At 44.3% G+C, this 25,950-nt stretch overlaps 1 protein-coding gene across 1 annotated transcript in view; it reads right to left on the bottom strand.

The window, feature by feature from the left end:
* The window catches only part of LOC147463842 (uncharacterized), a 128,736-nt gene that overhangs the window by 76,430 nt on the left and 26,356 nt on the right, over positions 1-25,950 (bottom strand). The window contains exon 2 of the mRNA XM_086491582.1: positions 18,846-19,070. Coding sequence (XP_086347708.1) covers positions 18,846-19,070 — 225 coding nt within the window. The remainder of the gene's footprint in view (positions 1-18,845; positions 19,071-25,950) is intronic.

Here is a 25,950-nt window from a genome sequence, read left to right as displayed (position 1 = left end):
AGCAAAAAGGGAAGTGTCAGCTTCTAAAGGGCTGGGGATCTGTGGATAACTAGCGGGTATTGATCCTTTATGACCCTGGATCAACGAACAACTTTATCTCGTTGGATACTGCAGAACGCTTGAGCCTCACACCGGCTGAGCTTGGAACTCTGGTCACATCCGGATTAACATTCGAGGGATTGACCACCAATGGTTGGGGTTTTTGGGGTCTTGTTGTTTTGGTTTAGGTGGTTTGTTTTGGAGATACTCTGATCGGATAGTGAAATGTAGCTATCTAGATAGTGATCAAGTCTACAAAAATCTGCCCAAAGCTCTATCCACCTTGAGCGATGTAGCGAAAACCACACAGTCCAATGCTGTGTATTTGACTGATATAAAGCATACGCTGTAAAAACCTCCTGTAGTAGCTCATAAAACCCAGGGAACTGTGAAACCCCTTGGATGTGCCTCTGAAATCATCCACATCCACTCTTAACATTTCTTGATGATGTACTGCAAAAAAGGAAGGAGATCTACAGTACAACCATATTGTAAGAGAGGCAAGAGAGACCCACTCATTGTCCACCTCAAAAGCCAAGGGAGGAGGGTACCAAGATGCGCATCTCTCCAACCAAACCAACTTCCCCAAAGCCTCGCTAAACTGACTCTCCAACAAACTTGCAAGCTGTCGGATATCCATAAAATAGTTGGCTTCAACCATTGTCTGGTCCTATATGGTATCATAAATAGCCTCCCTCGTCCAAAAGGAGTCCTCATGTAAAACTTTTACTCTGAATCTGATCATGGGAGCTCTCTCTAGGCCAAGGGAAAAGTGATGTGTTACTGACAGTTGCAAGAAAAACATGTCAACACATAGTGGCCCACTACTCAAAGAGACGTCTAGAGATCTCCATAGACCAATCGCAAAGAACTGTGCAAGTAAGATCTGTAACAAACTTGGACACTCCAAGTCAAGAATCAACCGCGACAGCACCAAATAACCACTTCAAAACAATTCACAGATCACAATAGATTTGCACTGGCCCGGCAGAGTTCCGTGCCTAGAGATATTGGCCCCAACGACTGGCGCCCCTTTCGGTATTTCTTTTTATATTAATCAATCATCAAAGTACAAGAGAGCGGTTAGGGTTTCACTCTCAGACTCTGCGTCCAGATGCTCTGAGAAGTGAGGCCCTCACCACTAATTTAAAGGTTACAAGGGATGCCCAAAAGCAGAGCCCCAAAAGCTTTTAAAATCAAAAGCATCAGTTCTCTCTCTCTTAGAGAGTCTTTTCTCTTTTTTTTTTAAAAAAAACAAAAGCAAAATTCCCGTCGCTCATCATTTTCCAATTTTTGTTTTTTTTTTTTTTAATAATCCGCCTCCGCGATTTCCGGAAATTAGGGTTTTTGGCAGAAATTAGGGTTTGCAAGAATTTTAGGGTTTCTGGTAGAAATTAGGGTTTCTGCTGTCCGCCACATCATCACTTTGTGACATACCCCCCTCTTGAAAGCATTGTAATCGACCGCGATTACGCCTGCAAAACCGACAAAAGCCATAAACCGTCTTAGCAGACACTGACTGTTAGTACCTACGTACTAGGAACACACATCTAGCACATGTACAAAATCGACAGTCACATCACACGACATCACAGGACATCACCAGACATCACAGGACATCACATGACATTCAACATTCATTCGGATCTTAGACCATGATTTATCGGCAATGTAGCTAGCAATCACATCTAGGTCCAATCGGGACCTCATCGATGTCCGATTGACTAACCCCTATTGCAACCATGTCTATTCGAGATCAATCAGACCAAAATGCTGCAGTCATTTCGGCTATCAGTTCCTGCACTCACAAGAAGTCAATAACAACTCAGTATCATAATCAGGAATTCCATTTCATAAAGTCATCCAGCAGAATACTGTCAGCTCTCAGTATCCCTGAAGCTCAAAGAGACATCAGTGACTTTAGTATCAAAATCGAGGCATCTGTTGACAAAGGAGTGGAGTAACTCCCCTCTTGTGCATCCCACTGCACCAGATCTTCGGCCAAGCTGAATTCTGGGTTCCATTTGGAGTAGACTATGCTAAACCAAAAGCATCGAGGTAAAGTTTCACAATCTGAGGAGTATCTGCTAGGTCCTCCTCCTCCATCCACTTCGCATCAAGTGCAGGATAATTCTTGAACTAAACCAAGAACCGCCTTCGGACTTTACCCTTATTCTTCGTATCCTTATGTGCCAAAATCTGTTCACGAACAAGGATCTCCTCGTTTTCTTCCACTTCGGGTTGCTCATCAGGCTCCCCATCATCAAGCACATCACCTTTAAAAGGTTTCAAGAGATTCACATGAAATGCATTGTGAATCCTCCAAGTATCTAGCAGTTTCAGTCGGAAGGAGACTTCATTTATCTTTTCAGTAATCTGGAAAGGGCCGTAGTATCGCATACTAAGCTTTGGAAAAAGCCTCTCCTTTCCCTTGTTCTTTCGTAGGCGTGCCTTCTCAAAACGTAAGAGCACCCAATCATCCTCCTTCAATTTCATGTCGCGACGATGGCGATCCGCTGCCTTTTTCTGTCGTTCTTGAGACTTCTGCAAAGTCTCGCGAACCTTGGCAAAAGACGTATCCAGATCTCGCGTATATTCATCCGCTTCAAAGATCTTATCTTTCGTGCTCAGGAAGGGTGGAACCTTTGTAGCACCTTCAACAATCTCAAATGGCGCCTTCCCCGTCGACGAGTGTATCGTGTTGTTGTAGGCAAATTCCACCAAAGGTAAATATCTTTCCCATTGAGTCTTCTGATCTGAGATATAAGACTTCAATAAATCTAGAACCACTGAATTGGCAATCTCGGATTGCCCATCAGTCTGCGGGTGGAACGATGACGAGAACTGCAACCGCGTGCCAATGTTCTCCCAAATTGCCTTCCAAAACAAACTCGTAAATCTGGGGTCTCTGTCGGAGACAATTGTCTCAGGCATGCCATGTAATCTGAAAATCTGGGCCACAAACAGTCTCGCTAAGTGATCCGGCTTGACTGTTTTCTTCACTGGAATGAAATGAGCCTGTTTGCTAAATCTGTCAATAATAGTCCAGATACCATCGTGACCACTCTGTGTTCTCGGGAGATCAAAAATGAAATCCATCGCTATACTTTCCCAGGGGCGGGTGGGTATGGGTAAAGGCTGTAACAATCCCTGTGCTTTATGCCTGTTAAACTTGACCTTCAAGCATACCAAGCAACTGCGAACAAACTCTTCGACATCTTTCTTGAGTCTCGGCCAAAAGAAATATCTCTCTACCCCTTTCATGGTGGTAGCAATGCCGCGGTGACCCGTAAAAGGTGGACAATGGCATTCAGTCATAACCTTTTCCCTCAACGGCTGTGTAACGCACAACATAGTCTTTTTCATCAAGTAGCCTTCCCGAAGGGAGTATCCAGCTACTATCTCCCCATCCCGTATCCGTGTGAAAATATCTGCAAAATCTGTATCTGTGGCATACTGATCGACCATATCCTCGAAGCTCCTATGATGTATCGCGGAAATAGCAAGAACCAACGGTTTCCGAGACAAAGCATCTGCCGCCACATTCTTCTGTCCCTGCACATGGACAATCTGGAAGTGGAACTGTGACAAGATGTTCGCCCACCGCATCTGTTTTTCCGAAAGCTGCTTCTGTGACAAGAAGTAGCGCAAACTCTGATAGTCTGTGAAGACAGTAAAATCCGCTCCGAGTAGGTAATGCCGCCACTGGGTAAGAGCATGGATAACCGCCAAAAGCTCTTTCTCATAGATCTGTGCTGTCATCTCCGGCCTAGAGAACAAACGGCTCTCGTAAGCTATGACATGGCCTTCTTGCATCAAGACCGCACCCAAACTACAACCACAAGCATCACAAAATACTTCAAATGACTTCTGCAAGTCCGGCAAAGTCAAAATAGGTCTCGTAGTCAATTTCTCTTTCAACGTCTAAAAGGCAGTCACCTCTGGGGATCCCCACGAAAAAGGTACTTCTTTCTGTGTCAAGATATGCAAAGGGGAAGCAACCTCTGTAAACTTTTGTATGAACCGCCTGTAGGACGAACACAGTCCCAAGAAGCTTTTAACTTCATGGACATTCTTCAAGTCGGGCCAATTACGGATAGTCTCTATCTTGGCCGGATCCATTTGCACTCCTGCGGCTGACACAATGTGTCCAAAAAGTGTATCTCTGGTAGGAAAAATTCACTTTTCTTTGCATTAATCACTAACTTGTGATCTCGTAATGCCTGAAAGACCTGAAGCAGATGATCTCTGTGTTCTGCCTCATTCTTGGAGAAAACAATGATGTCGTCAAAGAAAGTGCCAACAAATAGCCTGTACTCTCGAAAAATCCTATCCATCATCCGATTAAATGTCGCAGGAGCATTGGTTAAGCCAAAAGGCATCACCAAAAACTCAAATAACCCAAAAGTCGTCCGAAAAGCTGTCTTGTAGACGTCTCCCGGTGCTATTCTGATCTGATGATATCCACTCTTCAAGTCAATCCTGCTAAAACATGAGGATCCCTGTAACCTGTGGAGTATATCATCGATCCTAAGAATCGGAAATCTGTTCTTGATGGTGATTTTGTTGAGAGCTCTATAATCGATGCACATTCTCCAAGATCCGTCTTTCTTCAAAACCAACAATACTAGAGAGCAATACGGTGAAGTACTAGGCTGGACAAGACCCTTTTCCAAGAGGTCTTTCACTTGGTTCATAATCTCTTCATTCTGTGCTCGGCTCACACGGTAGGGTGGCCGGTTCGGTGGTGTACTACCAGGTATCAGATCAATGGTATGATCTTCAGGACGAGCAGGTGGTAACTCTCCTGGCAGGCCTTCTGAGAAGCAATCGGCGTGAGAGTGTAGAAAATCTTGGCGTTCTTTATCAAGTTTAGACATATTTGTCCTATCATCATCACTCAACTCTTTTATAAAGATCGAGTAAACAAACAGACTGGATTTCATTAATTTTGAAATGGCCGAAGCCGATATAATAGGGACAGACTCGCCCTTCAGTTTAATATCAAGTACAATTGTTCTGCCCTTTTCTGTAGTCAAAGTTGCTTTTCTCGCCCGATAATCGACCACGGCGTTGTTCTTGTGGTACCAGGGAATCCCTAAGAGAACATCACAACCCTCCAAAGGCATTATGAAGAAGTCCTCATGCCCCAAATACCCCTGACAATGCAACCGAAGTTTGACAATGACAGGTGTAATGGCTACGTCCCTGCCGGGTGCCGCTAGAACTGCCTCTGCAAGTGGTCCCATCCGATCGGGAGTAATCTCAAGCCGCGCCGCCAATTCCGGTGAAATGAAGTTGGCCTTGGCTCCTCCATCAAAGAAAATCAGGGCCTCTTGATCTTTCACTTTGCCCCAAGCTCGGCAAAGTTCTGTACTCTCATCCATGGTGTCGGGATCAGTACCCACACAATCTGGAACCAATCCTTTTTTCATCTTGCCTTTTCGTACACGGTCCTCAGCTGCTCTCGAACTCTCAGGCCTTTCGTCGTCCTTGTCATTTTGTTCTTTCTGTGCCTTTTTAGGGCACTTCGCGGAGATATGTCCAGTTTCCCCGCATCCAAAGCACTTCCCCTTCCTGATGTAGCGAGTCCGCTCCTCAGGAGTAAGTCTGGGTCGTGCATCCTTTTTCTCTGGGTTGCTCTTTCTTTTTCTACTTTCATTCCCAGAAGTCTGTCCGGTTCGTTGTGTCGTGACCTCATCTATGGGGTAGGTCAGACTGCCAGAGTGAATTGCAAAGCCCCGCTTCGCATGACTCATCAACTCCTGAATAGAAGCTGACTTCTGTTCCAAGCAGTGGTCTCGGATCTCTGTAGGTAGACCCAATGTAAACCGCTCAATCCGTTCTCTGAACGAGATCTTCTTGAATGAAGAGGCAGGTAGAAAAGAGTTCCAAAATCTTTCACAGTAAGAATTCACTGTATCGCTCTTGGTCATCCGGAGATGGTTCCAAGCAGCTCGTATATCTCGCTCAAACTCTTGAGTCAACCAAGAAGAAATAAAAAGCCTCTTGAATTTCAGCCATGTAATTGGCACAGTCTTGCTTAATAGAAGCGTGGACCACCAAGTGCGAGCATTCCCCTTAAAATAAGAGGCATCTCTCCGAATCTTGGAGTGCTCTGAATAGCGTCCTCCCGCGAAAGCGATGTCAAACTGCTGTATAAAAGACAAAGCCTTTGAAGCATCGGAGTATCCCGAAAAAGTATCAAACTTAAGTGCTTGGCCACCTTCCTTAAACTCTCGGACTTTCTTGCTTTTATCTTCGAGAAAGTCATACTGGTTGGCTTTGTAAAAATTCCTCTTGTTTGGATAAAAGTTTCCATTGTCACAGTCTGAACTGTCCGTAGACGAGTCCTCTGTAGAAGTGTCACTCACTGGGCGAGACCTAGATTTCCTTGCCTTTTTCTTGCCCTTTCTGAAGCGTTGTTTCTTGCTTCGCTTTTTGCTTTTCTTGTCTTCTTCGCTTGAGTCTGAAGAGCTAGAAGAACTGTCAGAAGAAGAAGAAGAACTGGGTAGGCCTTCAAACTTGACGCGCTTCTTCAGTTTCTTTGCTTTGTCGAATGTCGACTTACGACCCAAATATCCCGGGAAGTCAGTACCTTTGTTCTGCTTTTTGCCGTGCTTTTTGCTTTTCTTTTGCACGTCGAAAAGCTGAGCAATCCGTGCATCAACCACGTTCTCCAGTTCCTTCTCCGTATATTTCTTGGAGGCAGAAGGTTTCTTGAGAGCGGGTTTCGGGAGTGGTGTTGTGGTTCTCTGCCACTCCCTCTGTACCTCTTCCAAAGAGGTCTGGTTCATATATTTTGCCATCTTCGGGTCCTTGGCAAAATTGAGCATCATCTTTGTTGCATCACCAATCAATTGACGACGCTCCATCTCTCTTTGCTCCGCCTGAGTAGGCCGAGGCGGGCCATACTCTCTGTCTGAATCTTCGTTGTGATCCCAGCCCGCATCTCCAGATGCAGAGGGAGTCGACTGATCATTGCCTGAAGCCATAGGTGCCGCGGAAAAAAATTCGGGGATCGGATTTCCCGTAGAAGAGAAATCGGCCGTGCTCTGATACCACTGTAATAAACTTGGACACTCCAAGTCAAGAATCAACCGCGACAGCACCAAATAACCACTTCAAAACAATTCACAGATCACAATAGATTTGCACTGGCCCGGCGGAGTTCCGTGCCTGGAGATATTGGCCCCAAAGACTGGCGCCCCTTTCGGTATTTCTTTTTATATTAATCAATCATCAAAGTACAAGAGAGCGGTTAGGGTTTCACTCTCAGACTCTGCATCCAGATGCTCTGAGAAGTGAGGCCCTCACCACTAATTTAAAGGTTACAAGGGATGCCAAAAGCAAAGCCCCAAAAGCTTTTAAAATCAAAAGCATCAGTTCTCTCTCTCTCTTAGAGAGTCTTTTCTCTGTTTTTTTTAAAAAAAAACAAAAGCAAAATTCGCGTCGCTCATCATTTTCCAAAAATTTTATTTTTTTTTTATTTTTTTTTTTAATAATCCGCCTCCGCGATTTCCGGAAGTTAGGGTTTTTGGCAGAAATTAGGGTTTGCAGGAATTTTAGGGTTTTTGGTAGAAATTAGGGTTTCTGCTGTCCGCCACATCATCACTTTGTGACAAGATCTCGGCTCCTTTTTCATATATTTGTGCAACCCTCTCTGGTTTAGACACAAGGTGGAAAGGGTACATAAGATATGGTTCAAATTCAATATGTAAGGTACGTACCTTTGTACTAATAAAATTTTGAGGTACGTAACAATACGTACCCTTTTTTTTGAACATACATTCTACATTTTTGCGTACATATCAGTCATGTATCCATTACAGAATGTCTGCAATGACCCTGCTCCATAGACAACCATGTAAGTATCATAACCTGTAAGGGTTTTTTTTTTTTGAGTCTGGAGAACACTCGTTAGAGTATGGGCATGTCTCTGGATTTGTCTCCTCAATCTCGGTATCTCCTAAGGAGTGGTGATAGGGACTGGGCTGTTTTGTGGCTGTGCTTGATTTGAATGACGTATTTTCGTAATTTTCATAGTCACAAAGACCACCCAGCCAGCCCAAACCCATTAAAAATTTCAAAAAACTGCATACTATACAAATCCATATGCACTGTTCCGTACCATATTGTACAGATCAGTACTAATGCAACCTTGCGTAGACAACATCATGCTCTCGTAAGCTATGACATGGCCGTCTTGCATCAAGACCGCATTCAGATTGCTTCCATAAGCATCACAGTAAGACCTCAAAAGACTTTTGCAGATCTAGTAACTTCAATACTGGCCACATAATCAACTTATGTTTAAGTCTCCCAAAAGCCGCAATTAGTGGAAGTCCCTAAGTGAATGGTACCCCTTTTTGGGTCAGGGTATACAACGGCAAACTGTTTGAATGAAATGTCGATCATCAGAGCATAATCCCAAAGGCTTCTTACATCATGTACATTTCTGAGAGGAGGCCAATCTCGAATTGTTGGATCCCATGCTAACACCCTCTGTTCGAGACAATGTATCCCAAGAAGTGTGTATCCGATAGAAAGAACTCACTTTTCTTGTTTATAACCAATATGTGCTCCATAAATCCTGAAACACTTTCAACAAATTCTCTCAATGTTCTATCTCGATTTGGAGAAAACAATGATATACCTAGATTAATCCAGGATATACCCAGATTCACCCTTGAAGGAAAGTGCAAGGTATAGACTCATGGTAGTCACCCACGAGACAATATAACGATCAGCTCCATCATGCATAGTATTGACTAAATACCACGACATCCCCACTAACGTCGTCAGTGCCCAATAGTGGGTGTAGAACTAGGTACAAACATATGCTCCCAAACACAACACACACCACACGCACACACATGAGCATACATCAACACAAAGTTCAGCGTGCTGAGTTTCTGTCATGACTCCGGAGATCAAGGACAGACTCAGCCATAATGAAGCCTAGCACTAAGAGAAGCGTTAAATTGGAAAAATAGCACAAAAGAAAAGGTAGTTGATAGGGCATACGCACCACAAAAGATAGAAAGAATTAGCACAATATCAACTGGTCGTAACTCGGACGAAAACTTCACAATGTGAGGTCTACATGTCCGCTATACGACTAAAAAATATACCTAGATGAATCCAGGATATACCCGGATTCACCCTTGAAGGAAAGTGCAAGCTATAGACTCATGGTAGTCACCCACGAGACAATATAACCATCAGCTCCATCATGCATAGTATTGACTAAATACCACGACATCCCCAGTAACGTCGTCACTGCCCAATAGTGGGTGTAGAACTAGGTACAAACATATGCTCCCAAACACAACACACACCACACGCACACACATGAGCATACATCAACACAAAGTTCAGCGTGCTGAGTTTCTGTCATGACTCCGGAGATCAAGGGCAGACTCAGCCATAATGATGCCTAGCACTAAGAGAAGCGTTAAATTGGAAAAATTAGCACAAAAGAAAAGGTAGTTGATAGGGCATACGCACCACAAAAGATAGAAAGAATTAGCACAATATCAAATGGTCGTAACTCGGACGAAAACTTCACAATGTGAGGTCTGCATGTCCGCTATACGACTAAACAATATACCTAGATGAATCAAGGATATACCCAGATTCACCCTTGAAGGAAAGTGCAAGGTATAGACTCATGGTAGTCACCCACGAGACAATATAACCATCAGCTCCATCATGCATAGTATTGACTAAATACCACGACATCCCCACTAACGTCGTCAGTGCCCAATAGTGGGTGTAGAACTAGGTATAAACATATGCCCCAAACACAACACACAACACACACCACATGCACACACATGAGCATACATCAACACAAAGTTCAGCGTGCTGAGTTTCTGTCATGACTCCGGAGATCAAGGGCAGACTCAGCCATAATGAAGCCTAGCACTAAGAGAAGAGTTAAATTGGAAAAAATTAGCACAAAATAAAAGGTAGTTGATAGGGCATACGCACCACAGAAGATAGAAAGAATTAGCACAATATCAAATGGTCGTAACTCGGACGAAAACTTCACAATGTGAGGTCTACATGTCCGCTATACGACTAAAAAATATACCTAGATGAATCCAGGATACACCCAGATTCACCCTTGAAGGAAAGTGCAAGGTATAGACTCATGGTAGTCACCCACGAGACAATATAACCATCAGCTCCATCATGCATAGTATTGACTAAATACCACGACATCCCCACTAACGTCGTCAGTGCCCAATAGTGGGTGTAGAACTAGGTACAAACATATGCTCCCAAACACAACACACACCACACGCACACACATGAGCATACATCAACACAAAGTTCAACGTGTTGAGTTTCTGTCATGACACCGGAGATCAAGGGAAGACTCAGCCATAATGAAGCCTAGCACTAAGAGAAGCGTTAAATTGGAAAAATTAGGACAAAAGAAAAGGTAGTTGATAGGGCATACGCACCACAAAAGATAGAAAGAATTAGCACAATATCAAATGGTCGTAACTCGGACGAAAACTTCAAAATGTGAGGTCTGCATGTCCGCTATACGACTAAAAAACAATGATGTCGTTGAAAAATGTTCCGATACTCACCAAATATCCGATCCATCATCCAATTGTACATTGCAAGAGCATTCGTGAGTCCAAAACGCATCACCAAATACTTGTACAATCCGAAGGATGTCCTGACCGTGGTCTTGTATACATCTCCGGGAGCGATCATAATCTGATGATACCACTTTTAAGATCGGTTTTGTTGAAGCAAGTGGAACCTTGTAATCTATCAAGTATTCTTGGTATTGGATGTTGGGTTCAAGCCCATGTTGTCGTGGTCTAACCCATGGGAAACACTCTTGTGGTAAGAGAACAGATGCACACCGCCCTTTGTGTTCGGTACATGCATGGTAAAAGGTTTGGTGTGTATAGTTAGCCTTTTCTCTATAAATATGTAGAAGCTTCAAAATAATTAATTTAGCGTTTTTTGCTGCTCGTCAACCTCGCTCTCTCTGTCATTCTCAGTTTCTGCACGCTTCTTTCCCATGGCTAATCTTCATCTGCATCCGCCATAGATGAGGTCCTCAATAGTGGTATCAAAGCCGTGGTGGAGCTCGTCCTTATTGTAAAGGCGGATGTGCAGGGAACCGTTTGCGCAATAGCCAAGTTCTTGAAACTTTGACAAGTCCACAGGTTTCAGTTGTTGGTGGGGTGTTTCTATCAAATGTGAACCTGGTAGAGGCCTGCAGCACCCATTGTTGTGGAGGCTGATGTCAGGTGCGCAAATATTAATGTTCGCCATTATCGGGTTATTTATCATCTTAATATTCGCCATTATCGGGTTATTTATCATCTTAATATTGGACAGCTTATTGTAAGCAAGGTTCCCTTGGACGACAACAGTTGTTATGCGGAATAGTCTTGTTGGAGAACTTGATGCAAGGATACATGCCGGTGATCCTGAAGTGGTCGTTGAGACCAAGGTCAAGCAGATACTACTCATAATAATTTTTCTCAACGTCTTTCCCAAACTACGTCCTTCAGGAGGTCTTAGAGGTTGGCTTCACAGAGCCCACACCTATTCAAGCTCAAGGTTGGCCCATGGCTTGGAGAGGAAGGGACCTTATAGGCTTATTGGGCTTGCGAAAACAATTGTTCATGTCAATGCTCAGCCTTTTCTTGCTCCTGGAGATGGTCCTATCGTGCTAGTTCTTAACACCCACATGAGAGCTTGCAGTTCATATACAACAAGAAGCAACCAAATTCCGCATATCATCAAAAATCAAGAATACATGTATATATGGCGGCGTATCAAAGGGTCCACAAATTAGAGATCGCCAGATTCGAGAATGTGGTACATCAACTGATGCAATTTTCAAAGATTGTTTTTCACCTGTTCCATGTCATAGTTTTGTTTTAGTTTTGTCACTTGATACCATCAGATGTTGTCATGTCCCATTTGTATGGGTATAGACACTGCCACAGAAAAAAAAGTGGTAAGACCTCCCAAGTTGTTAGTTTTGGTTGAGTTCCTATTTTTCCCACTCTAATTGTTGTCCGAGGGAAGTACACACACGCTGATGTCGTCAGAGGGGGGGGGGGGGGGGGGGGGGGGGCTCTACTCATTGTTTCATGTGGTTTTGTTGGACTCTTCCATGGTCTGTACCCATCCCATTGTCAGTGGTTTGGGCTTGAGAGGGGGATTGTTGGGTTTTAAGCCCATGTTGTCGTGGTCTAAACCGTGGAAAACACTCCTGTGGTAGAGAACAGATGCACACCACCCTTTATGTTTGGTACATGCATGGTAAAAGGGTTGGTGTGTATAGTTAGTTTTTTTTCTATATATATGTAGAAGCTTCAAAATAGAAGCTCGTCAACCTCGCTCTCTCTCATTTTCTTGGCTTCTACACGCTTCCTCTCTCCCATGGCTAATCTCCGTCTACATCGACCATAAATGTGTTCCTCAACATTGGAAACCTGTTCTTGAATGTAATCTTATTAAGAGTTTTGTATCCTCTAGCATTTTTTAGCATTTCACCCAACAATAACAGATCAGTACAAGCGTCCCCAACATCAGTGTTTTCATCCATCAAGCATTCAGCCCATTAGTGCCTTTGGAGCAGATCAGCACTTGCAGATTTCAGCCTCCAGATCAGCCAGCGTTTCAGACAGCCACAGCCTTGCCGTACCATCACAGATCAAGCTAGATCCTCCTGGCGTTTTATTTTCAGCCCTTAGTCTCTCTAATCCAAGCATCCACTGCAAGATCCCATAGGCATCTCAACATCTAGATCAATTGTATCAGCATTTGTGCAATCTAAAGCAGACACCACTCTGGCAATAGAGTGGGGGGGCCTTGGAGGGGGGTTTGGGACCCCATCTGGTGTTAATCTTCTCTCTCTCTCTCTCTCTCTCTCTCTCTCTCTCTCTCTCTCTCTCTCTCTCTCTCTCTCTCTCTCTCTCTCTCTCTCTCTTTTTTTTTTTTTGGAAAATCCAGGGCTATATATTACTGAGTACAATAAAATCCCCAGCGGATGCCAAAATAGCCTATCACGTGGGGTGTACAAGCTGAATGTAAGGGTGGGAGCCACTATAGTGACAACTCGACTAGAACAATCTCATGGTGGTCTGTGTGATGAGTGGAGGAGAAACCACCGAGGGGGGATATAATGCCATGTAATCTGGCCACCTGTAAGTGTGAAGAAGAGTGGAGATCGGGCCCAACGCCGAAGGAAGGCAAATCGACGAGCCTCGGCTGCTCGAGAAGTACCTGAGGAAGAATCCCACTGCCAAATCGTGTGTGAATGATGTCCAGCCAAATGGCAGTGAGGGTATCTTGAAGGAGCTGTGGAGCCGCACTGAGAATGTGAAGACAACGGGCTCTCCAAACATTCCATAGTGTAATGCTAGTGATGACTGAAAAAACTTCATCATGTGTCTGAGGATCCCCTTGCCAAGCAATTTGTGGTAACATAGCCAAAGTCCCTCGCCGATAACCAGTCGAGGTAAGCATAAGAGCTTGATCTGTGTCTGAGCCCACTACTCCTCGAGAGAGGGCTACTTTTTGGTCCTCCTTGGCTGCTGTTCTACCTGCTGTAGACTCTTGGGTTGTTGGAGGCGACTTCAACAACGTCGAGAGCGACTCTGATTGGCGATCCATCACACCTCCAGTTCTATCATCCATTTCTCCTGATGAGCAGCCAGCTTGGGATCGATTTCTTCTAGCTATTCAAGGTGTTGACGCCTTGCACTTACCCTCTTTTGGTCACCACCCTGCTACTCTTCATTACTCGTGGGGGTTTCAGAGACAGCAGGGGAGATTATTAGAGCGACTTGATCGTTATTACATTGGCCCTTGGGAAGCAACTCTAGGTGGATTTACTACTATTTGGAGAGGGACCAGCCTTTCAGATCATTTACCCATCTCATTGTTTATCTCCTTCACTAGATCCTCTACACAGAGACGAGGCTGCCGCATCCCTAACAGTATTCTCACCACTGAAGTTTTGCAGCAGCAGATTCGTGACTTATAGTCCACAGGTGCTTCTTATTGTGGTCCCCCTGGCGAGTTCCTTGCTCACTGCATTACTCAGTCTAGTATTTACTGCCGTGATCAGACTGCTATTATTCATCGTCAGTTGAGAGTACGCGAGTCTGATCTTCACATTCCTCTTGGTTCCACTCAGCGCTTGCTTGAGGAGTGGCCTCAGGATGCTTATCTCGTTGTTAGACAGACAGAGCTCATAGAGGAGATTCGTCGCGTACAGGAGGCTAGGTCTGAGTTCATTCATCATGCTTCAGTATCTCATTGGATAGCTAAAGCTGATCGAATGAATAAAGCCTTCTTTGTTGCGCATAAAGAGCGCCCTCCTGGCACCACCCTTCGGACTTTGTGCGATGCTCAGGGGACACTACATATGCATCCTGATGTTATTCTTGATATGTCTGCAAATTATTTTGAGGCATTGTTCACTGCTGATGTATGCACTACTGAGGTTTTACTTGCTCGTGAGCAGATCTGGCATCACACCCGACAGCGTTGTACAGACACTATGGCAGAGATCTTGTTGGCACCCTTCACACTTGCAGAGCTTCATGCTGCTATCGAGAGTCTAGACCCATCATCCTATCCAGCAAATGATGGCCTCACTAGAGCTTTCTTTTTGACTTATTGGGATGTATTGCATATACCACTGCTTCGCGGTTGCCAGGACATCTTTGCATCAGGATATATGCATCCGGATCTATGTTCAGGTCTCATATCTCTTATTCCGAAAGGGGGTGACACCACTCAGCTCCGCCAGTGGAGACCTATTACCCTACTTCCTTCGGTCTATAAGATATTAGCGTTACTAATCGGCCATCGCTTGCGACCGTTCTTACCATATATTATTCATACTTCTCAGACAGGCTTTGTCATGGATCGATGCATACTGGATAATATCTTCACTTTTTATGAGGCAGTAGAGTGGGCCAGATCATCTTCTGAACCTCTCGCTTTTTTCATCCTTGACTTCAAGAAAGCATACGATCGTGTTGAGTGGGACTTTCTCGAAGGATCATTAGCCAGGATGGGTTTCCCTTCGAGATGGATCTCAGGCATTTCCGCTCTCTTCAGGACTGCCAGCAGTGCTATTACTATTGGTGGTCGTGTCAGTCGCAGTTTTGAGCTTTCTCGATCTGTCCGTCAGGGATGTCCTCTAGCAGCATATCTGTATCTGTTTGTAGGAGAGACTATGTCCGACTTTCTTCGTGCTCAGAGTCATGGATTTCGTGGCTTGACCATGCCAGTACCTTCAGCTCCGGACCTTATCGATCAGGAGTTTGTTGATGACACTATGCTAATGTTGCGCTATTTACTCCGAGCTCTTGATGCCATGCGGGAAGCCCTGGAGGTTTTTTGCATTGCCAGTGGTGCACGCATTAACTGGCATAAATCCTATGGGTTGCTGGTTGGCAGTGATGACATACCTACTTGGGGGGTAGCTAATGGTTTCACATGGCTGCAACCGGGTCAGACAAGCAGATATTTGGGCTTTCAGGTTGGATTTGACGTTTCCTCACAGCAACAGTTTGCACCCGTACTACAGTCTATTCGCAGGAAGCTATGTCATTGGTCTTCACGTCATCTGCCGTTGGCTGGCCGTGCATTGGTCGCCAACCAGTCATTCTAGCTACAGTATGGTATACGGCCTCTTGTTTGATGCTACATTCTGGTGTGATAGCTAAACTCCGCCGACTAGTGCGGAACTTTTTAGGGAGTGGCACAGATGGGTCTATTGATACTCGTGCTCGAGTTCACTGGTCCACGATTATTCGGCCTAGGTCAAAGGGAGGCCTTGGCATTATTGATCCAGAATTACAGAGCCGCGCCCTTCTTACCAACCTTATTGTTCGGGGTCTTTTTCCCGACCAAGAACCTTGGAAGATGCTTCTTCAGGCCGCTCTTTGCACAACGACTCCACGCCTCGGCACTAGAAATGGTCATACTTGGCATACAGGGTATCGTTTTCTCTTTACAGATGCCCCCTTGTTCACCAGCACTCTCTCACCCTTCATCCGATCGCTCCTTCAGATTTGGGTTTCCATGCGACGGGCTATCATACGCTCACCTCCCTCATGTCGTGAGGAGATTGAGCGCCAGCCTCTCATTTGGAATGATGCAGTTCTTGATTCTTCGGTTAATCCACCCCGTCAGCTTGGAGAGAGGACTCACGTTGATTGGGCTGCTTGGGACACTGGCCCTGCTTCCTCTATGCGGTTGTTTCATGAGACACGTATGCTGGATGCAGATTTTGTGGCAGAACATTATGACATTGGTCGAGGGGTGTGCCAGACAGACTGCTTGAGATTGACTCTGCCGTTCCTTCACAGTGGGATGCAGTCATGCGAGGCACGGTTCAGATGCCTCCACATAGTGGCTGGGAAGGTCTCTTTGCTCAGAGCACTCTCTTATTAGTTCGTTTAGACACCATGCTGTTCACAGTTGATACTGACTACTCTCAGGGGATTCATGCTAGATTGACATATGATACTACCTCCCCGCACCTTGTCTACCCAGGCGCTCGCTGGGAGGCCATCCGAGTAGTTGGCTCCCGCGAGAAGCGTCGTTGTGTTGACCCCCGTTTCGCTTCCGCAGATGCCACACTTTGCAGGCTTTGGGTGTGGAAGGGTCGTGCCCTATCTCGGCTTTATTGGGACCCACGAGAGTGGCATTGGCCTCACTCTAACCCCACCAGTGCGCCTGTATCATTCTTTGAGTACACTGTCAAGATTGGAAGATTAGCATTGATGAGACAGCACCCAGAACAGCCCACTCGTATGCGTTTCTGGTTACATTCAGGTCTCTCCCATGCCTATCTACAGCAGTGTTGGTCAGCCATCTGGGATTTACATGCGGCTCGTCGTATTTCTTTTTTCATGTGGATGATTGCACATGCAAGACTTCCAGTTGGGACTTGGCGAGCTACTATGGGTCATTCTCTCTCTCTCTCTCTCTCTCTCTCTCTCTCTCTCTCTCTCTCTCAACCTTCACACACAATATCATTCTCTCTTCTCTACCTCTTTGTCAATTGCACATCTCTCTCATTAAAGTAAATGGAACCTTGTGTACACATTGAGCACTCATCTTGAGCTATCACCATCAACACTTCCGCTGCACCTAACAAAACACTTGTTGCAAAGCTTCCAAAAGCTGGGACAAATGTCCACCTTATTGACATGTGGCTGGCCACTTGTCACAATGATCCCTCACTTCCCTTTTGTTCTTTAGTACTCACTCTATCCTCACGTGTAGATAATTTCTATAGTGTACATATCAATCTAGAGTTGTCATTAGTCTATCAGTGAGCCTTGGTCTAGAAGTCAAAGTCACAGTCTTACCTACACACTCCTTGCAGTGTTTGAGCCTAAACACCCTCATTGAACCCAGTTAGTGCCTGGTCTAGAGTTGAGAGTACTGCCAGTAAGGTCCTTGTCCTCAATACATTGTGATTTGTGGTGGAGCCCATCAAAGATTAGAGTCCTAATGTGTTGTGTCATCATAGTTCCATGTTGTATGGTTTTTTATCAAGTGTGCTCTCTTTATGATCATCTAGTGGTATACTATTGCTATGGTTCACTAAGAGTGAGACTTCACGCACTCTACACGAAGAGGTTCCCACATACACCAAAAGCAGGCAGAGCACAACAAGCTTTTCCCACTTCCGCACGAAGATGGCACTGCTAGCTGATATCAACTCCTAGAAGGGCATTGCTTTGCAAGACTCCTTAAATGCACGGGCTAAATCAGTGGGTTCTCACTATTGCCTCTAGGACAGGCTATTGCCCTCCCAGCTGTGCTTCGAGCATAGTTGCAGGAGATGCAGGACACACGTCTTGACACACGCACTGTATTTTTTTACACTACCTTTCCGGAACATTGTGTGCCAAACGACAGGATCACGAGCTTTTGCAAAGTGAATAGAGGCACCAACCTAGACGCTTACTTGCAATCACTCAAGGCTCCTTTCCCCAGGGGACACAGCCTTGAACGCCTGTCGGCCATATTTCTTTTTTGCTTATTGTCGCAACATGTATCTCACATACTGCACCATCACGTGAAGACATCTTTTGTTTTGCACCTTTGGCAGGAATAGCCAGATGGTGGGAACCTCCTTACTATGGCAATTCCAATGTCAATCCACACTTATTTTTGCAAGGTATTCCTTTTTGTGGACCTCAAAGATCAGATGATCATTGAGAAACCCAGCATATGGAAGAGACCATAGCAGTCATGGGAGAGACTAGATCTTTGGAAGGTACCTCACTGTTTCCAGCCAACAGAGCTTGAATAAGCTCGCATATGGGTAAGTGCAGCCATTGGAAAGAGATGCTCTTCCTCTCGTGTTGTCCAGAGAGGCTTCCACTTTGTACCATAAAAGGAGATACTTTGCTGTATTTCCAGGAAACTTCAAACTTCCTGTGTGGCCGAGGAGATACTCCCCTATGAATCTTGCACAAAGAGTATCTGAATGCAGAGCACAAATCATATCTAAGTGCAGAGTTGAATCTCCACAGTAACTTCAGCTGCTTGCTGATATTGATAAAGAAATACCTGTACGAACACCACAAAAGGCATGACTAAGGCCTAATTAAGTCTTTTGTAAAGGCCTCTCAAAATCTCCATAATGTCTATTACCTGGTCAGCTGGAGGAGATAGTAGGTTTGACATGGCAGCACAAAACGCTCATTTCAACCAATACAGACAGCATAGAGAAGCATGTGAACGAGAAAGATGACTAAGTGAGATAAGCATACCTTGCTCTCAAGTAACTGAATTCGATGGACAAGCCTCTCATAAAAAGAACCAGTCGTATCCCTTGAGCTAAAAGAAGGGCTGAATGATTTCACTTTCAAATTGTCAACATCCCTTTGATCCTTTCCTTCGCTCCCCCAGGACTCGACTTTTACGAAGTCAACTTTTCCCTTTGCTGCAACCTCCCTGTCTATGTTCAATTGGCGAGTGCGCTTTTTGGACATATCCTGAGTTTAAAGACACAACTAAGGTCAATGGTGAATCCACATATTGGCTGCAACAGTTGGACAAGAGCACCTATTAAAACTATTTAGTACCAGAGACTCTATTTATGGGACTCATTACGAGAATATACTTGACTCCATGATAGATTCATAATTTTTATTACATCAGCCATGGACCATCCCCTGAATGAGAGAATAAACTTCAATTTAGATAAAGATAGAGTAGCAGTTAACCCTTGCAATACATGACTAAAATAAACCTAACTCCCTACCTTTTAGCTGTGGTGTACAAATCAATAGGCGCAGATGGAAGTATCCTCATTGTTTACAAAAGGTATGGAGACAAACGTACAAAAACAATTTGCAGACATTTATATAACAAGTATCAAGAATCTCAACAGTTCAACCTTGTCCACTCCCTAAAAGCTGGATAGAAGAAGTGTGGCAATGACTAAAGGCATGCAATTCCTTTTCTCTATTTTTAGACCGTGACTCTAAGACACAGGAGCCATTTGTTGGGTGTAAAGGCCTTCACCTTCAAATGTATAAACTCACATCGCTAACTCACACTACTAACATTCGTATCAACACACCCCAAGTACCTTACAAATCATACATAATATATATACACTTTTATCTTCTTTTAGTGTACTTCGAATAGTACACACGAATCTCCTGTGTTAGTTCTGTCTCTCTCTCACGCTCGTACGCTGCTGCAGCAACCCAACGCTACCTTCTGCTAGTCCTTGAGCCACCAGAGCAAGCAAAGCCAAAAGCTGCACACGCAGGTGGTCTTTGCACCAAATCAGCCCAAGCCCTCTCACGCAAGCCAAGGCAAGGAATCAATTCACGCAAGAAATCTCAGTCTCAGCATTGATAAACGACAACATGAATATTTGCGCCAAAAATTGCAGGTTTTGTTTATAAAAGCTTCACAAAAATTTGGGGCTTTTCATGTACAAGTGAAATTTCACTTGAGAGTCAATTTCATTGACATTTGTGCACATTCAAACCCGGAAAATTTGGGGCTTTTGCAGAATTTGCTGAAATTTTGAAGAAATTGCTCATAATTTGCTTAAGGGATCGTGTATTAATGCAATGGGGGCAAATTCATCAGAGAAATTTTGGGGCTTTTCATGAAATTGTGGTTTTTGGCAAAATTGACGCGAGAAATTTTGGGGGTTTGTTGAAATTTCTGAATTTTGGCAAAATTGATGCGTGTGATACACTTTGGGAACATTGCTGATGCAAAATTCTGTATGGTAAATTGTGGTTTTACCTCCCACGTGTGAGATTTCGAAGTAATTGCAAAGATTTATTGTTGATTTTTGTATTAAAAATCGACACGTGTTTTATGTGTGCAATACATGCGTCAAGTAACTCTCATCGAGTTATTATATTGCTAAATATTCATGTTATAGCTGTTCTAGAGATCATTTGCAGATCTGGGATTGTTGCAAATGCATTTTTGGTGATATTGCTAAAGTAGGAGCCACTCGTCTGCAATGTATGCGTGTTTTGTATGCTGAATTTTCAGTTTCTCTGCTGAAAATTATCACTTTTACTTCTATACATGTATTTGGACACGGTGGTACACAAGAAGATTTAGAAATATTCTCAGGTAGGAAAATGGAGTCTTTTTCAATGTTTTTCATACACATAACATCATGCTCTGCTCGCGAGGCACCCATACCTAGCTAGGTACGATTGCATCAACTTGTGAACATGGAGTTGGATGAGTCTAAGCCAGCATCAAAGCATTTGAGTGCTTTCAATAAAATGCCATGTCAAAGTCACTAATTAATAAATGATTGAAGTGATTGTTCTTATGCCTATATGCTTAAGTGACTTAACTGTGCAAGAGAGGGAGCCTCACGGTATGCAACTATGACCGACTTGGGTATGCACGTCCTGCTAGAGGCTCACAAAGTTCCAAGCTAGGTCCTAAGCTAACTATGACTCACACTAGACTGTAGCAAAAGCTTGTCATCCCCCCTGTTAAAGGTGAGGCACAACTACCAACCTTCTTCCTGTGGATACTTTCTGTACTTTTGACATTGAATGCTTCTGATGCTTGTGGATACATAAGCCAATAAAAACTCCTCCAAACTGGTGGCTACTGCGGATGTAAGGATTGTTGCGATGTAAACACCGACCAACCAAGTTACTAGGTAGCCTTACTACTGTTGCAGAATACCAGCTTTAATACTGACTCTGCCTTGCGAGCAAGTACTACCACTCGAATAGTCCTGTCGTGAAAACATTGCGAGTGAAGCTGAAAGTAAGGGTGCTCGGAGGTATTTCCAAGGGTTGCTTGTCGACGGAAGTGGACGTGTACAGCAGAAGTGTATGTTGAACTTTGCTCAAGATGAGCGCTCCGAACTATGCTCAAGGTTCCTTTTACTTGTGGAAGGGAGAGCCTTCCGTTCCTTTAGTGAGCGGGTGCAATGGACACAAACAAAGTGGTGAACACAGTGAATGAAGGTGCTGAGCCTGAAAGATAGAGAGAGAAGAATACGACACCAGGATGTTGTCAAACCCTCCTCCGAAGGCCCCACTCTCTATGGCGAGAGCGGTCTACTAATGATTGCACAAATCTCTACAATGCTTTGGACTAGCCAACGATGGCGACGACGATGAGGACAACGACGAGACGGGCTGAAATCTGCAAACGCTAATGGCTGAAATCTGCAAATCTTTTTATCTACTGAATTCTGACTCTATGTCGGTGACGATGTCGATGATGACGATGCGACGACGAGCGCTGAAAACGCACATGCTGAAATCTGCATTTTCTGGGCTGAAACTGCAAACTTCGGTGGATCTGACCGTGCAGCGAGGATCTGCTACGGGAAGGTGAGATCTGCGAGGTTCGGGGGTTGTTCTGCGGAGTCTGACTGCTGAAAACTGAAAACGCTGGTGCTACTATGGATCTTGTCGCGATGGAACTGCAAAACGCTAGGGGCTGATCTGCAATTCAAAAACGTTGGTTGAAATCTGTGTCCTGTTGTGAAGAAGTGCTAATGCTAGGGCTGATCTGCTGTCTTTTTGTTGTCGCAGCTGATCTGCAATGCAAACGCCAAGGCTGGTCTTCAATGCAACAACGCTAGCTCTCTGCTGATGCAAAAACGCTAGGTCTGTTGATGGGGGGTCCTGCTGAGAAGGTGCCTGTTGAACTGAAGTTCCTGCTGCTGCCTCTTCTGCCCAAAGGTGCTAGCGCTAGGTTTTCTTATATACATGCTTGGCTAATTTTCCCTACCCAATTCCCAACAAAAGTCACTTAAAAATAATAAGTGAAAAATGTCAAAAATAGGGAAAATAGGTCTATGCACTGTAAAAATGCTCCTGATGAAATCTGATGATCATGTTGTGTGCAACCAGAGGATATGCATCTAATCTAAGTGTCTGCACATGCACGATCTGCGAACAGACTCACAAAAGTGCCATATCACTTCCTAATCTAACTGAATTGAACCCATGTCATAAAGTAGCTTGTCCACGTACACATAGGGTTGGATGTGCACGTGACATCCCCTCCTTTCCAAAGTGAGGTACTGGTACCAAACTGTATGGCGTCGAGGGAGATCACCAACAGCATCTGGAATCCTGGGAAGAACTCTTCGCCGGCCCACTCTAATGCGTGGGTCATGCGATACTTGAACTTCATAAAGATCTGCAACGCTTGCTTCTTTGGGCCGCGTCGAAAGCAACAAAGTCTTCTGTGTCTCCTTCAATGCTTCAACTTCGTCGATAGTCATGCGTCTACCTTCTCCAAGAATCTCCGAGGATGAAAATTCCTGAAACCACTTCCAACACAAAAACATGAACATACCCATTCCTTGTAAAGTGACTGGTATTGAGCGCGCGGCGGTGTGTGCAAGTGAAAGAGCACGCGAGGAAGTGCAGTGTGTGTGCAGAGAGGGGTGGCGAAAGCCAGCAGGAGAGCAAGCGCTAGCAGAACGATGAGGGAGAGAGAGAGGGCTCACGTTTTTTGGGAAAACTCAATAAGTGAGTTTTGGGTTTTCCCACTTTTATTATAAGTGACCTTTAAAAAATGTGTCCGGGTTCAATATGAACCTAGACAAAGTATAAAAATGTACAAAAAGGGGTTATTTAGGCCTTTAACCCAACAACCTCCCACTTAAAGGCATAAATGACACCTTTAAGTTAACCAACTCCCACCAGCTATATGCAATGCTCATGTTGAGCTTTAGCAAGACTCTTGGTGAGAACATCTGCAGGGTTATCCTGTGTGTGAATCTTAGTCAAGGTGACTAGACCATCCTCCGATACCTGTCGTATGAAGTGGTATCGCACATCAATGTGCTTTGTCCGTGCATGAAACATGGCATTCTTGGCCAAATAGATAGCACTTTGGCTATCACATCCCAAGACAGGAGTACTGGCAGGCATACCAAGCTCTTTGAAAGTCTGCCCAACCATATGGCCTCTTTAGAAGCCTCAGTGGCTGAAATATATTCAGCCTCAGTAGTACTCAATGCCACAATTTTCTGCAGTCGTGAACACCAAGAGACGGCAGCACCAACAATAGCAAACACATAGCCACTAGTGGACTTCCTGGTATCCAAGTCACCTGCCATATCTGCATCACAATAGCCCTGCAACTTCAGGTCACTTTTGCCATAGCATATACACCTAGATTGTGTACCTGACAAGTATCTCAGAATGCATTTCACAGCTTCCCAATGTGCTTTGCCGGGATTGGACATGTATCTACTAACAACTCCCACCGCATGGGCAATGTCAGGACGAGTGGCAACCATAGCATACATAAGAGAACCACAAGCTGATGCATAAGAGATTCCCTTCATAGCATTCATTGCCACGTCATCCTTTGGGCAATCGGCTTTGCTAAGTTTTGTGTGTGGAGGTAAAGGTACTCCAAGTGACTTAGCTTCAACCATGTTAAACCTGTCAAGAACTTTAGCAATGTACTTTTCTTGAGATAAGAAGAGCAATTTCAGCTTTCTATCTCTCTTGATTCTCATGCCCAAGATGTGCTCAGCATCACCTAAATCCTTCATTGCAAAAGCTGAATTCAGCTGACGTTTAAGAGCATCAATGGTAGACTTATGCTTCCCAGCAATCAACATATCATCTACATATAGCACAAGGACTATAGGACTTCCATCATTATCCTTCTTTGTATACAAACAATGGTCTGAATGGCTGCGTTTAAAGCCTTGAGACAGCATAAAAGTATCAAACTTTTTGTACCACTGACGTGATGACTGCCTCAAACCATACAGTGCCCTTCTTAGTTTGCATACAAGTTCCTTTCTATCAGGAATTACAAAACCCTCAAGTTGCTTCATGTAGATATCTTCATCAATGTCACCATGAAGAAAAGCTGTTTTTACATCCATTTGATTCAATTCTAAGTCAAGCACTGCAGCGAGAGCAAAAAGGACACGCAATGTCGTAAGCTTTACAACAGGAGAAAAGATTTCTTGAAAGTCAATCCCCTCTTTCTGTGCATACCCTTTGGCAACTAACCTTGCTTTATACTTGGGCTTTCCATCAACACATTTGACCTTGTAAACCCATTTGTTAGGAAGAGCCTTTCTTCCTTTAGGCAATGGCACAAGATCCACAGTATTGTTTGCATGCAAAGATTTGATTTCCTCTTGCATCGCAAGCTCCCACTTACTGCTTAACTCACATGATTTTGCCTCTTTATATGTAAGAGGCTCTCCCTCATTTGTCAACATAACATGATGCAAAGAGGGGTCAAAGTGCTGTATCAACCTTCTGACACGAGTGTACCCAATGATCTACATTCTCAGGCACAGGTTCCACATCAAGAGGCAACTCATTTTCAGCATGCTTATGCTGCTGAAAATCATTTTCAGCCATGATAGGTGGCTGTCCATCCTCATTTGGAGCATCTAAATCATGTCCTACCTCTTCTGGCTCAAGGTTAATCGGCTGATTATCAATTTCAGCTTGCGGTAATGCATCCTGAGGCTCTTTTTCAACATCAATAGGTGGCAAGAGAAGCTGAAATTTGACCGATTTCTTGTCAATTTCAGAAGATGTAGCATTTTTCAGCAATTTAGCCTCATTGAACACTACATCCCGGCTGCGTACTCCCCTCTTAAACTGAGGCAACGATATCCTGTAGCCCATTTCACCCTCTTCCCCATAACCTAGGAAGAGTCCTTGGATGGACTTGGCATCTAGCTTTGTCCTCAAGTCATTACGAACATGGACAAAAGCCTCGCAGCCAAACACTCTCAAATGATCATAAGAGGCAGGTTTGCCAGACCAAACCTCCTCTAGAATGTCATTTTTTAGCATACTGTTAGGAGAGCGATTGCATACATGAACTGCAGTTTTCAAAGCCTCTCCCCAAAACCCATGAGGGAGATTAGCCGTGGACAACATGCAACTCACGCTCTCACATAAAGTACGGTTATACCTCTCAGCCACACCATTAGAAGATGGATTATAAGGGGCTGTCAACTCCCTTTTAATCCCATATTCTTCGCAAGAACGCTGAAATTCAGCAGACGTGTACTCCCCCCCATTGTCAGATCTCAGACATTTAAGCTTACTACCCTTTTGCGTGGTCACAAAAGCATGAAACCTCTTAAAATGCATTAAATGTCTCACTCTTATTCTTTAACAAATATGCCCAGCCTTTCCTAGTGCAATCATCAACGAATGTAACAAAGTATAATGCACCACCAAAAGACTTAACATGCACTGAGCATACATCGGAGTGAATTAAATCAAGAGCATTAGCTTTGCGCGAGACACCAGAATAATAAGAAGACTTCTTTTGTTTACCATACAAACAGTCATTACAAAAATCTAACTTGGTGCCCTTTACATCAACCCTCTTCAAAGAGGAGAGCAC

Source organism: Adiantum capillus-veneris, chromosome 2 (assembly GCF_014529385.1).
Source record: "Adiantum capillus-veneris isolate H3 chromosome 2, ASM1452938v2, whole genome shotgun sequence".
NCBI lineage: Eukaryota > Viridiplantae > Streptophyta > Polypodiopsida > Polypodiales > Pteridaceae > Adiantum > Adiantum capillus-veneris.
This window is presented reverse-complemented; position numbering and strand designations above follow the sequence as displayed.